The 14,191-nt window shown below is 40.7% G+C and overlaps 1 protein-coding gene across 9 annotated transcripts in view; it reads right to left on the minus strand.

Annotated features, from left to right (window-relative positions):
* Positions 1-229: 229 nt before the first annotated feature.
* The window catches only part of FARS2 (phenylalanyl-tRNA synthetase 2, mitochondrial), a 255,190-nt gene continuing 241,228 nt past the window's right edge, over positions 230-14,191 (minus strand). For all 9 annotated transcript variants that reach the window (XM_074872600.1, XM_074872543.1, XM_074872563.1 and 6 more), the window contains one exon: positions 230-1,870. In XM_074872600.1, coding sequence (XP_074728701.1) covers positions 1,732-1,870 — 139 coding nt within the window. In that variant the 3' untranslated portion in view covers positions 230-1,731. The remainder of the gene's footprint in view (positions 1,871-14,191) is intronic.

A 14,191-nucleotide genomic window follows, 5' to 3' on the forward strand; every position in this document is an offset into this window, starting at 1 on the left:
GTTTTCTGAAGAGACTTAGTTCTTTCATACAGCAGGCAGGTTTTAGTACTCTCTCCATAGGCAATCCCATCAATTAACATCCACATAATTTGCTGCCCCATGTGGCAGCATCGATCAGGCCCTGTCTTGGAACATTACTGCTCAGTATAGTTCAGGGGAGTGCTTCTCCTCTTCGGTGGTCCTCACTGAGAATCCTGAAAAGGCAAAGAGTGATGGAGACAGAAAAACATCAAATGGACTAGGCTTTATTTATGGATCTTAGTAAATCACGGTTTAAAAATAAGCAAGTAGGTTTTTCTGGTGCCTAAATGGCACCCATTCTTTTTGCCTTGTAGAAAGTCTAGCATATTGTTTTCATAATCAAGTTATTTGGATAACACAACAGTGATTTAGATTAGGATTTGTTTACACAGCTAAATATGTTGAGTAATGAAATTAAAATGAGCTTTCTGCTTCTGTCACATCTGCAATAGTAACTGGCTTCTTATGGTTAAGTACAAGCCTGCTGCACAGATGTTTCTTGATAAGGTATAAATCAGTGTTAGATGCTGTTTATTGCAGCGCTTTTACTGCCTTCTTCCCTGAAGTAAGGAATGTTGCCTGCACAGCAACCAGATGTGACCTGCAAGACTGTATGAAATACCATTACAAGGAAAAACTGGTCCCATATTCCGTATCAGCATCTGCAATGGCTCATCAAGTATTTATCAGACCATTTGAACACTTCTACAGGTCCTAGCATCATACCACTGCCAGAATTTATCTATTATAACCTGCAATGAAAAAGCCAAGCATCCTGTAAAGCGACTGGTGCCTCAAATAGTAGGAGATCCCATTTTAGTTTGGTTTCCTGCCTTAAAGGTCAAATCTCTGAGCAGACACTGCTGCTAGAAAGTAAGATACTGTGAGAGATCAAGGCAGCTGCTTTTCAGGGCACTGTAGGGAAGAGTTTCTCTTTTCTGACATCCTGCCCCATGTGATATCAATTCTTTGCTGGTGACAGGGGAACAGACTTATCTTGCACTGGTACCTATGTGAGGAGAACTGAGACAAGGGAGCTCCTCACCTGGGGCAGGCGGTACAGCTTGCAGCGCCTTGCTAAGCAGCTCTGCTCAGCTCTGTGGGAGCAGGGGGATTCAACAGCAAAGACTCACCAATGACCTGGCATTTGAAGACAGCCAAGCCTGGCCCCAGAGCCACACTGGCTCCTCTGTAGCAGATGACAACAATACCCAGATAAGAGAGCCAACTTCTTGGAAGGTTTCTTGAAGCAAAACCTGACATTTCTTATTTAAAAAAGAGGGAGGGATGGGTATTTCTTCCCTGAGCTAATCTGTGTCTCTGATTTGCTTCACTCGTTACACGGAGAGAAGATCCTGTCAACACAGAAATAATGCCAAGTATTTACAGTTTAATGGAACCCAGGGACCAATTAACAACACAGAAAACCACCAGGCAGTGTATTTCTTATTGTAACAGGAGGGGAATCTTACGTTATTGCTGTTCCCTCATTTCTTAAAATAAAGCGCCAGCGCTTTGTCAATGATTTTTCAGTAGTAATGTTTATTACCTGGTAATTTTGCCACTGCCCCATTTATCAATTGTTTTCCATGTGCTAGGTTCAGTCACAAAACCCCTCTCTTTGCTTGTAACCCCCAACCTTGAAACAAAAAGAGAGAAGGAAAAATAAAAGGAAAAAGCAACAGTCATTAGAGCTTCTGACCAGCGATGCTAGAACCTGCCCTCAACCCCAAGTTCTCGAACTGCTGATTCTTCAATAGCTTGATGGATGCGATGCACCTCATCCTGTGTTAAAGTCCTCTCCGGATGGCGGTAAATGATACGGTAGCAATGGCTGACTTTCTTTGTCCTACAAAATATAAACCAAAAGAGGACTCATAAATACATGTGCCTACAAATGCAAATACATGAATCCAAACACTTACCCTCTGGATCATTTTTTATTTGTGGTCTAATTTTGTTCCTGTTGCTTGAAAATCACCTTAATGCTAAAATACACAGTCCGGAGAAGTGGGACTGAGCTGAATTTTAATTCTGGCAGAGGACTTTGCTGAAGTCCACCTTATACCTCAACTTGTATTGCAGTGTGGTAGCTTCTTACCAGAGCAAACAAGCCCAGGAGGAGGGCTATGCTAACACCAGTGAACTGCTGCTGACACCACAGCTCTCTCGTTTTGGTGCTAACTGGGCTACCTCGAGGGAGCACTGCACACACACATCACCCTCAGACCAGTGGGTCTGGCAGTGATGGGCATAAGGAAAATAGCACACAACCTCTGTGTGCTGGAGAGCAATGTTGCTAGCTAATGTGGGGCATCTCACAAGCCCTGCCGTGCAGGCTCCAGCCTGGGTGAGGAGACCAAACACACACCTTCAAAACAGAGTAAAACATTTAGTTTTCAATTCAGGTGACTACTTTGCCTGCGCTGAAAATTAAAAAAAAGGGAAAAATGCATCTGAAGTCTCCATTTGTAGGAGGACAGAGATGCAGGACAAGGGCGGCTGCCACTCCCTAAGCGGAGCACCAAACAGCAGCGCCCAGACACTGGCCGTGCTGCAGCTGAGGTGCAGGAGCAGTCCAGCAAACTCAGGAAGAAACGGGGTGATACAAGACAGCCGGCACACATGGCAAAATTTCTTATCCCTTGCTGTGGAAAGGAAAAGGCAAAGGAGAACAGGGAAAAGGAATAAGAGAAGAAGGAATGATGAGGGAAAAAAAGTATTTAAGAGTTGCTGAGTTAGGCAAAGACAATCTAATGCAAAACCAGGAGCAAACCAGTAAGTTGAATAAGAGAGCAAAAAATCTTCTTCCTCTCCATCAAAAACAGGCTGGAGTACATAGCTCTTGCAAGGGCATCTCTACAATTGAAGTACTTGTATTACTGAATTTAAATGGCAGTGGTGGCATCCTTTTTATTTTTAGTTTCAAATGAAGCCCACACAGCTTCTTCTTTCAAAGGTAAACACTCACTTCAGTGAAAGAAAGAAAATCTGAGGGAAAAAATAACAGGAAACCAGAGATCAAGTACTAGACAGAAGGATCTTTCAGACTGGCAGAACTCTGCATTTAATGGCACACAAAAGCGTTCAACAAACTTCGGGTCACCTCTCTCCTGAAAATTGGTTCATGTTAGAAACCATGTTTATTATGACTATTTGATTAAAACTAAGGTTCTATGTGCTCCTACACAAAGATAACTCTCAAGATACTAATTTCAACCTCAAATCTTACTAGAAATGGGCACAGGTAGTTTTTATCTCAGAACAGCTATTTGATACCAACTTTATCCCACCCAACACGAGTGGGAAGCTTGCCCTGCTTCCACTGGAAGTTTACAACAAAAAGGTTATTTCGAATTAAAGCATTCCTCCTTTTTTGTGTGCTCTGAAGATAAAGCAAGTTAAATCTGACCAGCATAGAAAAGGGCAAACTGCATTTCATAAAGTGTTAAGCTGACTGCAGTTAACTGCTAAGAACCAGCCAAGAGGTTTCCCTGGGTGCAGGTTAAACACTATAGAAAAGTGATCTTTGAGAAAAGAGGGGGAGGTGTAACTGCAGAGAAGGCATTGCTCTGCTCCGCTCCACCTCTGCAAAGCAGTTGAGAGCACAGACCTGGGAGAAGCAAGTAAATGGAATAACAAGGGTTTGGCCAGATGCGAGAGAGAAATTTGAATAACAGAGAGTAATAATGAATTGGGGCTCAATAGAAAGAATTTTCAAAACCAGGCTGGCAAATACCATTACAGCTGGTAGTACTTCAGCTTTTAATGGTGCTACAGCAACCCACCTGATCAAAAACATTTGCAAATTGCTTTGGCTGAAAATGTATTTAGAAGATGTACAGTCACAGACTTGATCCTGAAGTCTTGTATATACTGGGAATATATCCCATGAGGGAAAACTCATTACCACCATTTAATGTGATGTAAACACAAGTTTACTTAATGTATTTAAGCTGTGGCAGGAGTAGCTCCAGCACTGTTTCTTCTCTGGTCATGGTTAACTGAAGGTAACCATTTCTCTTGACCCACATGTTCATGTATCCCCCTCCCTCCATCCTAGTGAGCAGTTCATTCATGAGGCAAATTAAATAGGTCAGAATAGGACCCAATAGTTTCTTGTGGGTGTTGTGGAAAACCAGCATCTTTAGGAGGCATTTAAATTAGGAAAAGGTAGAGGTCTTATGGAGCAGCACTGGACTAGAGTTCTATTAGATGCAGCTGAAATTAAGCATTGGTGCAGAAGAAATAAACCAGGGATTGCATTAAATATAATGAATCTAATCTTAATTATAGCCAAAAAATGATGTCGCTACTAATACACATGGCTGGCTACACATAACTCACATGGTTGGTATGTTGCATTTTTCTCCCACATTTTAGCTAGGTTTATTTGCATCTTTGTTACTAACTAGAAAGGAGTATATGGTTCAATGCTATTTCAGTAAAAGACACACTGCAAGTTTCAAAACCTTAATTATTGTTTTCAGAGTAGTATTAGCGAACTTTTCAAGGGATATGGGGAAGAGTACTTCTTGGCTCTTCCCCCTCCTAATACTTATCCCGCCCCACCCCCAAATACCATACTAAGACAATGTGATTAATCACTGCCGTCACTGCAACTGGAAACAATTATTGTCAACAAATAATACATGTTTGCTGATTCCCTTTCTTGCTTTCCTTTTGTTCTGCACAGTCACAGAGTGTTTGCCTACCTTAAAGATGGCTCTGCTAATGCATAATGAACTCTCTGCTGCATGTCATGCTGCAGCCTGACAATACAGAAGCAGTAGCTCTCTATCCTCTATCTCTGCACAGAAAAATTGAGGCCAAAACCTAGAACAGCAGCTTCACCAGGTAAAAAAAAAAAAACAAAAACTAAACTAGAAGCTTAACAGTGAGCACATTGGGGTTTATTTACCTAAACTGCACCACCAGACAAGTCCATGTGGTTCAAAGTCACGTGGACTCCTCTCCCATTAGGTTTCAGCTGATCTTAGTGTCACAAGTCTCCTCTGCACCAGCCTGCGGCTTTCAGGTAATGAAACGCAGTGAATACAGTGAAGCACTGCTCAAAGGCAAAAGGAAGACAGGGATTTATTCTGATGCCGCAAGAGGAAACAAGAATATGGTCCATGAACAAACACGAGTGAAACAATGCCAAACGCTCTTTCATACATTTTTTGGAGGAAACAGCTTTGCCTCGTGATTTTCAGGAATTGGTGTGCAGCCGCCTCCATGTGCTAGGGAGCTGCTCACTGGCAGGTCATATTCACTGCATGGGGCCAACCTGTAGGTCAGTGTATATGTTTCGCTATTTCAGCCTGCTATCTGCACACAGCAGGAAATTAAGGGGCCTTAGTCTGCCACTAGTCTAATAAAACAAACATGAAAGCAACCTGACACTTGGACCAGGCTAGAATGAAAGGGTATGTTAGGCTATAAAAATTAATACCTGTGTGTTATCTTTCCCTGCATGGATGTCCACCAAAGGATGTTTTAAATGCAACTTGGCTAGAAAGCTGAGCCCAGAAGCTAACAACAGCAAAGCACCTAACAGGGGAACCTGTCTCAGTGGTTAGATAAGACTAAGACATGGAGTCATTTGGTAACCAAAATGTTGCCTAAAGAGTAAATGCCTGGTATTGGCATTTGTCTCATGCACATGCAATATCGTAACAAGAATGAAAACTTCTCCACCCTGTACTTGAAGAAGGAGATAAAAGGGGCAGCAGTGAGTGGGGAAAAACCCCCACTTTTTAACTGTGTTCTACTTTCCATCTGTCTTAAATAAAGCATGGAAGCACAGAGACTTCTGTAGGGATGTTACTCTTGCTCTTACGTGCTGAGGACAACACAGAACCAGACATTTTTCTAGAAAGCTGGATTTACTTTGAGGAACAGAAAAGCAGAGATGACAATCTCCCACAGCATCAAGGAGTTAAAGAGAGTACCATCTCTTTTGTACTCTGAGCAGTGCACTAAGCAGTACTACTCACCATCATATCTATATTGCACCTTTTCCTACAGAATATTATTTAAAAGATCTATACACATGGTAACGCAAGTATTTAAAATAATCATTTTTCCTCTATTAAGTGAGTCATGTTAATGAGGTTCTTTGAGGGTCTCCCAATTCCTGCCATAGAAGTTTGTATCCTATATCCCCCCAAAAGATTCATCATGCAAGTACCTTACATAAACCTTCACACAGTACTCAATGATCACTACACGCTCCACTGAGATCATGTCATGCTCAGGGAAGAGAAAGGCTTGTTTTGTTTGCAACAATATCCTGAAAGGGATCATGATGGGAAGAAATGAAAATACTGTCTCATGTTACTAGCAACACAGTTGCCAAAGCCATGCAGAGAGCACAGCTTTGGTTTTGCTTTGTGGCTCCAACAGAACGGTTCATGTTGTAAGTGGAAATGGGGAGGAATATTAAACTGTAAGAAGAAGAGAAGAAGATGTAATTACCTTTTCCTTTTTGTTTCATGCTTTCAAACCACATCCACCACTATGATAGTAGGCACAACTGCTAAATGTCATACTATAAATTTTAAACTGACAAATAGCACTCTTTGCTAGGAACCACATCATGGAAAACGGCAAAAGGCTTGTGTTATATACCTTACTACCAATGGCAAATATTCAATTACCATGGTGATACGCACGTAGAATATAGCAGTAATTCTCTGAACAAAGGCCCTTCCCGAAGATGCATTCTCATCAGTCCTTTCAAATGCTAATACTGCATTTCTCTGGAAGAGCGTATTGTATACACCAGCATATTTTTAAAAATGGACATGTTTTTGTTTAAGGTAATTTTGATGCTAGTGAAAGGCACTAGATCACCTCCAGAAGAAAGAATTGTTTTAGACCCACAGAAAGCAGGGAATGGTCATTTCTGTTGCACATCTTTTCCTCCTGACACCTAGCAGAAGAATAGTTCAGCTTCAAAGATACTTCACATCAACATCACCATGTTGACACTGTCAACAATATTTGACCACTGTGGATTTTTTGGGTGGTCGCTTTAAAAGAGATGCATGTTCACTGATAGACAGTTGAATTGAAATATTGCTCTTCTGTTTCACAAAATTGAGACAGTAATGGACTTTCTGCTCTTTTCTAATTGGACTTGATGAAATCTGTATCTGAATACCAAACCCTGAACCTGCTTGGCCTTTTCATTCTTTCTTTCTTTCTTTCTTTCGTATTAATTCCATTTTAAGCTTTTTTCTTAATGTAGGAAAAAAGGACAAAATTCTGTTAACAGCCAGCTCATTGAGAGAGATAAAGAGCATGGTATCAGATGCCGTGGCAAAGGACATAAATAACACCTGCTAGTTAAGATAATGAAAGGTAGATGAAAAGTGAAAGCACTCGCAAACTTTTCAGCTTCTCAGTCACTGAGACACTGTTAAATAGCTGTAAGTAGGATCTAAGCCATCGTGAAGTATCTGAAACACTGGACTGGTTAGAAAATTTTGATCATGACTTTCCTTTTCTACCTAAATCTATCACCTAATTTCTTACATGTAGGAAGAGATACAAACATATATATACTGAAAAAAAAAATTCATAAGCATCACCTCACAGAGGAAGTTCCTGGCTGTTAGATGTACTCACTAAATGTTTAATGAAACAATTAAAGCAATTGCTTATGCTTTGGCCAGCACTTTGGCCCCTAACAACCCTTTCTCATTTCAACAGGCTACCTTGGTTTGTTGATACATGCCAGCAAACTAACATGAGCAGTGCAAGGCTCTTTTCCACCAAGCTCTGCTTGGGAACTCTTGTAAACAGACCAAGTTACACAAGAAACTGAGAGTATTTCCCTTGTGCACTCTTACAGTCGTCTCAGTAACCAGCCAACGATACAGTCAACCTATCTCAGATCCAAGCACTTCCCATTAAAAAGCTCTTAAGCCTCACAGCATCAAAAGTAATGGAATCCATTACATGGAGGCAACGATGAAATATCACTAGGGTGAAGAATAAGGAGAAAAATATCATTCTCCGTTATACCGAAAGAAAATCCAAAGTCCCCACAGGATCATAAGCTGTGACACAGACTTTTGCTGCCACGGAAGGCCAGAAAAAAACTGCAAAGCTTTGGGGTTTGGGATTGTGTTTTTGCTTTTAATACAATGACTCATTGATTCCTTGAAGAAAGAAATGATCAATGGTTGTAAAGCACGTAAGAAATGAGTTCTCAAGGGGATGGATTCCAGCATCAGTGATGACTGCTTGTCCTCCAATCTCTCTCTCTTTGGGAAAATCATCTATCAAGCACCGGCAACAGAATTCCTATCATATCTGATCTACACCAATACTGAGGAATCCATTCCACATGGATTTAAACTTAGATGTGACTGAGAGTTGTTCCTCTTGTAAGATAAACTTTGTGCTCTCAGTTACACTGGGCCTCCTCAATTTTTAGAAGTTTATCACTCCATCTAGTGAGTCAGTTCAAAATCCTGCTCTAAATCCAGGAAGATTCAAGAGTAGGCTAGAGGCTGAATATTTTCAAGACTCGCCTTGCTGTCAGCATAGTAACCTTGGAGCACTCATCATGCCAGATAGATGCAATGTTATGGACTTTTAATGGAATGAGTCTCTCAACTTACTAAGGCTGAGCCTTTCAGGAATAAAAGAAAGCCATGCAGTGGGCATGCACACAAAGATCAGAACATGTGCAAGCCTGTGAGGCTCAGAATAGGGTATAAAAACCTACTTTTTCTTCAGGGTTATCACTATGACAGATATCAGGACTGCACAGGTGGAATAAAGACAGGAAAAAGCAAACTTTACAATACAAATACACACATACAGAATCCAGTGAAATAACCTTTACTCATTGCACTGGCAAACAAGAGAAGGTTGTTTGGTAAAATACTTAAGACACTTAATTTTGTGTACTAAACATAGAAAGATAATTGGATGCTGAAAGTAAGAGAGAAAAAGCAATAGTCCCAACATCGGAAAGGAGAGAATACCTGTTCTGTGTACAGCACAGGGTTTCATTTCACTTCACTTTCTCTGGGTTTGACTAGAAAAGGTTCCAAGTCAAATGTTTTTCAAAGTCTAATCATGTTTTCACCAAAACAAAATGCGAGGGGTAATACCTTTTGTTATTTGTTGTTTAAAATTTGACCACTAGGGGCTTAAACATTCTCCAACCCAGCAAACAAAAGAATAAAATAACTCAATTTGGATATTGTGTCTCATGGGAACTGCCATCTAAGCTCCTTGACTTTCTCCTTTCCTGTGTAGTTCAGACCCATGGCAGGACTGCATTTCCCATGAGAGGTGAAGGCAAAAAATTCCTATGATGGATCACCTCCTCTCTGTGGAAAAGAAACTTGGCTGACGTAGCTGATGAGAAATCAGAGCATACTGAGGAGAACAGAAGCATGCAATACCTGGAAGTCCTGGCAGCACTGGCAGCTGAAGCATTTTGACTGCTAGCCAGAAAATTCTTACAGAAAAATTTACATTTTCAGTGAGTAAAACCACAACAAATCAACATGTTTTCTGTCATTGCTGGCTCTCCCACTTTTTCCACATTTCTCTTGACCTCCGAAATCCCTAGGAATTTAGTGGTAGAATGAGGCAGCTCCGGCAGCAACAGGCTCTGTGCGTCTGGCAGAACTTCATGACTTGGATATCTGATTCACAACTTCTTGTGCCCTTTCAGGGCAACTGGCTAGTACTGGAATGGGTCAGGGACAAAACCTTTTTGCAAAGAGTAACTCTGGAAGACACAGTGTTTGCAGAGTTGTTGTGCTCCTTTTGTGCTTCTTAAGCGAAGACATTATATTCATCTGCCGCTGAGCCATAGCATACAAGTAAGAGGATGGAAGAGGCTCTGGTCCTACTTCTGTCAAACAGCAATATTAATGATTCCATCAGTGGTCATTAGCCACAACAGTATCGCTCAAAAGTTTCCAGCCATTGGCAACTGAAACGCCATCTGGAAGCACTTAAGAGTGACAACCTATCTCAACAATCTGAACAAATCCAACATGAGAGGTGAATTTGGACTCTTTCAAATGCTATCTAAAATATTTATAGTAAAAATGTTAAGTGTGATACCTTTTCAGTTCTTCTGAGTGAAAGATCAAAGAAGAGAAGTATAAATATTTAGCAGTTTTTCCCCAAAACTAGATGTTAATACTAAAGGCTACAAAAGTATTACTAAAAATAACATCACTGTCAAATTAAAACATATTTCATAATCAAGTAAAAGGGGAATTTATATGAGAATTTAAAACAATTTGTTCTCTTAAGAAATGAAGACGGATAGGAGTGACAGCTGGTTCAGATGTATCTCCATTGAGTACTAGCAGAAATCAGGGTCTACAAAGTTAGATGGCAGACAAGTGCATGGGAAGGACTGAATGATGTTTCAGGTACTTGTACAGATTTCATCACTGAGATTAGTGGCTTTGCCCTCACCACGCCCTGAAGCTAGGTGTTTAAGTTCCCTTTATACTTGCTGAGAGTTGAGGTAAAGAGGAACATGGCTCTGGACTCAGACCAAGAACCTAAATGATTTTTCCAAGGTCACACAGAAAATTGATAAGAGACTTGGATAAATGCAGTCACAGACCCTTTGAATTACCCTTCTTTAAAGTTACTCTTCCCACGCACACAGACTTCCAGTCACTCCTCTTTTCTGCAAATTGTACAGCAGCTCTGGAAACAAAACAGACTACGGCAGAAACCCTTGTCCATATACAATGGACAGGGCAGAGAAAAGTGCAGAGCCAACATAAGGATAACAAAATGTGCTGTTAAGTGAAAAACTAACCCCAAATCAGGAGAAAACAGGATGGGGAGAAGAAGGGATCAGGAAGAGACGAGTTAACCTGAGACCAGAAGACAAGGAGGGACTTAAAAATTGAAAGTAGAGGTTAAAAGAAATCACTTGCCTTTTCTTTTGTGTAAAAGCAAGGCATTAAAAGCGCCTGCCCCCCTGGGCAGCCTGCAGCACTAGAAGGCAACTTAAAAGCATTTGTACCTGTGTGTGGTTTCTCAGTGGGGCTACTAACAGCATCTGTTAAACTGGGTGAAAATTGTGCAGCTGCTTGGACAGTCAAGTGTTGTTTACTATCTCCTTCCAGTCCATACGTTATTTTTCCTCTCAGAATTGTCAGGTTTTATGAGCCTTAATTTGACTAACTGGATTTGTTTTGGAGACGCAGAAATTCCCCACCTACCCTCCCCAAAGGTGGTGTGGTTCCACACAGACGGTCTCATTGCTTTTCTGACAGTTGCTGCCTTGCGAAGACAACTCAGAAAAAGTCCTCATAGTAAGGATAACTACTGGCCAGCAGATTAAACTCCTGTTAGCACACAGGAAAACTGTCTGGTTGTTAAACATTTCTCTTGCTGGGTCCCATTTGTGCAGGTAATACATTTGGACCACGATGACAGACAAAGAACCCGTGTCTGAAAGGTGAGGCTTGCCTGGTTAGTTTAAATGTAATGATGGGGAAAACATCACAACACCATTGAAACTAGCCAAATGATGACAACATATACCAACCAGGTGCACTGGTCAGAAATTTTACAGCTGTCAAAAATAGCATTAGTTTGGAAAACTCTAACTGCCATGTTTGTCATGTTGCCCCCTTAATATTTTGGCTACTCTTTATGAGTAAAGAGTATGAGGAAAATGTGAATGTGATAGGATGTATGAATAGTGAACACCTCCTACAGTAAGATGATATGAGCATCAAACAATAAAACACCATATGGTTATGAAGACTAAAAGGTCAGGGCACAAAATGAGATGCATCATTCTGTAAGTACAATGAAATTATCGGTCTGCCACTCAAGAAAGGAAAGCAAGCCATTAAGACATTACACTAGGAAGATCAAAATACCATTTTTGCTAAGACTTTACTAGAAAAGGACAACTGATCCTCTCACTAGCAGGAATTAATACCAGCAAAGAAGGGATTTCAGCCCAGAATGAGGAATACACAGGGAGCACTAGAGTAAATCAAATGCTCTCAAATTGTCCAAGAGATGAACTTTGCCCTAAGATACTTTAGGAATGAGCAGAAGAAATCTCAGAGCTGTTATCAATTGTCTTCGAGAGTTCATGGAGGACAAGTAAGGTAGCAAATGTTTGGAAAAGGTCAAACAGAGTGCTTATTTTTGAAAATGGAAAAAAAAAGCTAGGAAGCCATTGAAGCTATGGACCATTTGCTTTTACTTCAAATTCCCAGAAAGACTCTGGTGCAGATAATCAAACCACTTGTAAGCACACAATGGAAATAAAAAAGACAAAAAATAAAAACCAGGGATGTATCCAGCAAATCTAGTCAAAACAACCTAATTTCCCTCTATAAAGGGGTAACAGGCTAATAAATCAATAATCAATAAATGAGACAATAAATTACAGGAAGTAGCAAGCACCATGGGGGGCAGGTATGTGTGTAGGAGTGTGTTTGTGCATATGGAATATATCATCACAGTCAGCTAAAGCAGATAAGAGAAAATGTTCTAAAATCAATATGCCACAAACCATGGATCCATTGGCAGTTACAAGTAGTTTTGGAAAAATTTGAAAAATCTTGGGAAAAATTTTTAAAAGTTACAACAAAAAGTGAAAAAAAGAAGAAAAATAATAAATCCAGTTCATAAAATTATGTAGTACAGGATCCGTCTTCCTAAATGTTTCACCTTGGAGGGAGTTGCATGAAGGTAGATGAGAAAACTGGTGATCAGTACAATTACTACTAGAAGGTGATATTCCAAATGGCTGAAGTAGCTGCCAATAATTTTTTGGTTCTGGAAGCAGTTATCCACAGTTCAAAGCCATATCTGAAGGATTGTTCCTGTAGGGTTCTTCATCCTGGATCCTGGATGATGGAATATTTTCATTAATGGAATAGGTGATGCAGCAGAAGTGGTTGTTAACTGGCAAGTTACATTAAGCTGGGTAAAACAGTAAGTATAACTGAGGACAAGATTAGAATAATCTTGACAAACTGGAAAAGCTAGGTATACAATTCAACCAGGACAAGTGTAGGCTTCTTTACTTAGCCAAGAACAACTAGCTGCATGCACAGAGGATGGGGAGCAATTGGGCAGACAGCAGTGCTGCACAAAGTATCTAAGGACCACACAGAATCACGAGCTGAAAGTGAACCTGTGATGATGTTGTGCTGCTTTAGGCTAAGGAAGAACCACTCCGGGACGAACTGCTGGAACACAGCTGGAGCGACATCCTTCTGCCCTACTCAACACTGCTACTGGCTCAGCTGAAGTACCCTCTCCACATCTCAAGAAAGATGTGAGGCAACTGAAGGCAGATCACTGGGGAGCAGTGAAAACAAGCAGATGTCTAGATAACACAAATTATAAGGAAAGACTGAGAGAACACAGGTTGCTTAGCCTAAAGAGAGAGCATGAAAACACCCTTCAAATACATAAAATGCTGCTGCAAAGAGTTAGGTAATAATCTGTTCATCAACATTCACAAGCATCAGGAGATGAAAGTAATGAGCTCATATTGCAGAAATGTTCAGCTTGAAAATTCACTTGGAAAGGCAGTAGGGTCCCCATTGCTGGAAATCTTTAAGGACTGGTTATACAAGTGTCTGTCAGGAATGCTAAAAGTAGACCTGATCCTGTTTTGGAGTAGGAGGATGAACTAGGTGGCAGTACTCTTCAACTCTTTAGCATAAAATAATGTAACGGTCTTTAAAATGCAGAAAGTTACTTGAGTAGCAAAGATAGCTCCTTGTAGCTCCAACTGAATACACATTGTGTATTTGTTTATCCCATTGCATTAAAAGGTGAGGGGGAAAAAAGCCCAGTTCAGGAAGCCAGGGAGGTAGGAAATACAAACCTTAGCTGCTATCCCTGGCAAAAGAGCTCTGTGTTGCCAACACTATATTCCCTGGAAATAAAGCAAACAGGGAAAAACTTTTGAAGGGCAACAACAGAGACCAACAGACTGAGAGGGGAAAGGAATCCCCTGAAAATGACATAACCTCCTTAGGTCAGCAACCCTTCGTTAGCCTTGTAGGCCAATGTTGACATACAGCAGACAGAAAAGCAAAGTGCTGCTGAGTTACCTTTCACTGCCTAAAGCCAATAAAAAAAACCCCAAACAAAAACCCCAGGAAAGTCCACTCTGTAA

This window comes from Strix uralensis, chromosome 1, assembly GCF_047716275.1.
Source record: "Strix uralensis isolate ZFMK-TIS-50842 chromosome 1, bStrUra1, whole genome shotgun sequence".
NCBI classification, from domain to species: Eukaryota; Metazoa; Chordata; class Aves; order Strigiformes; family Strigidae; genus Strix; species Strix uralensis.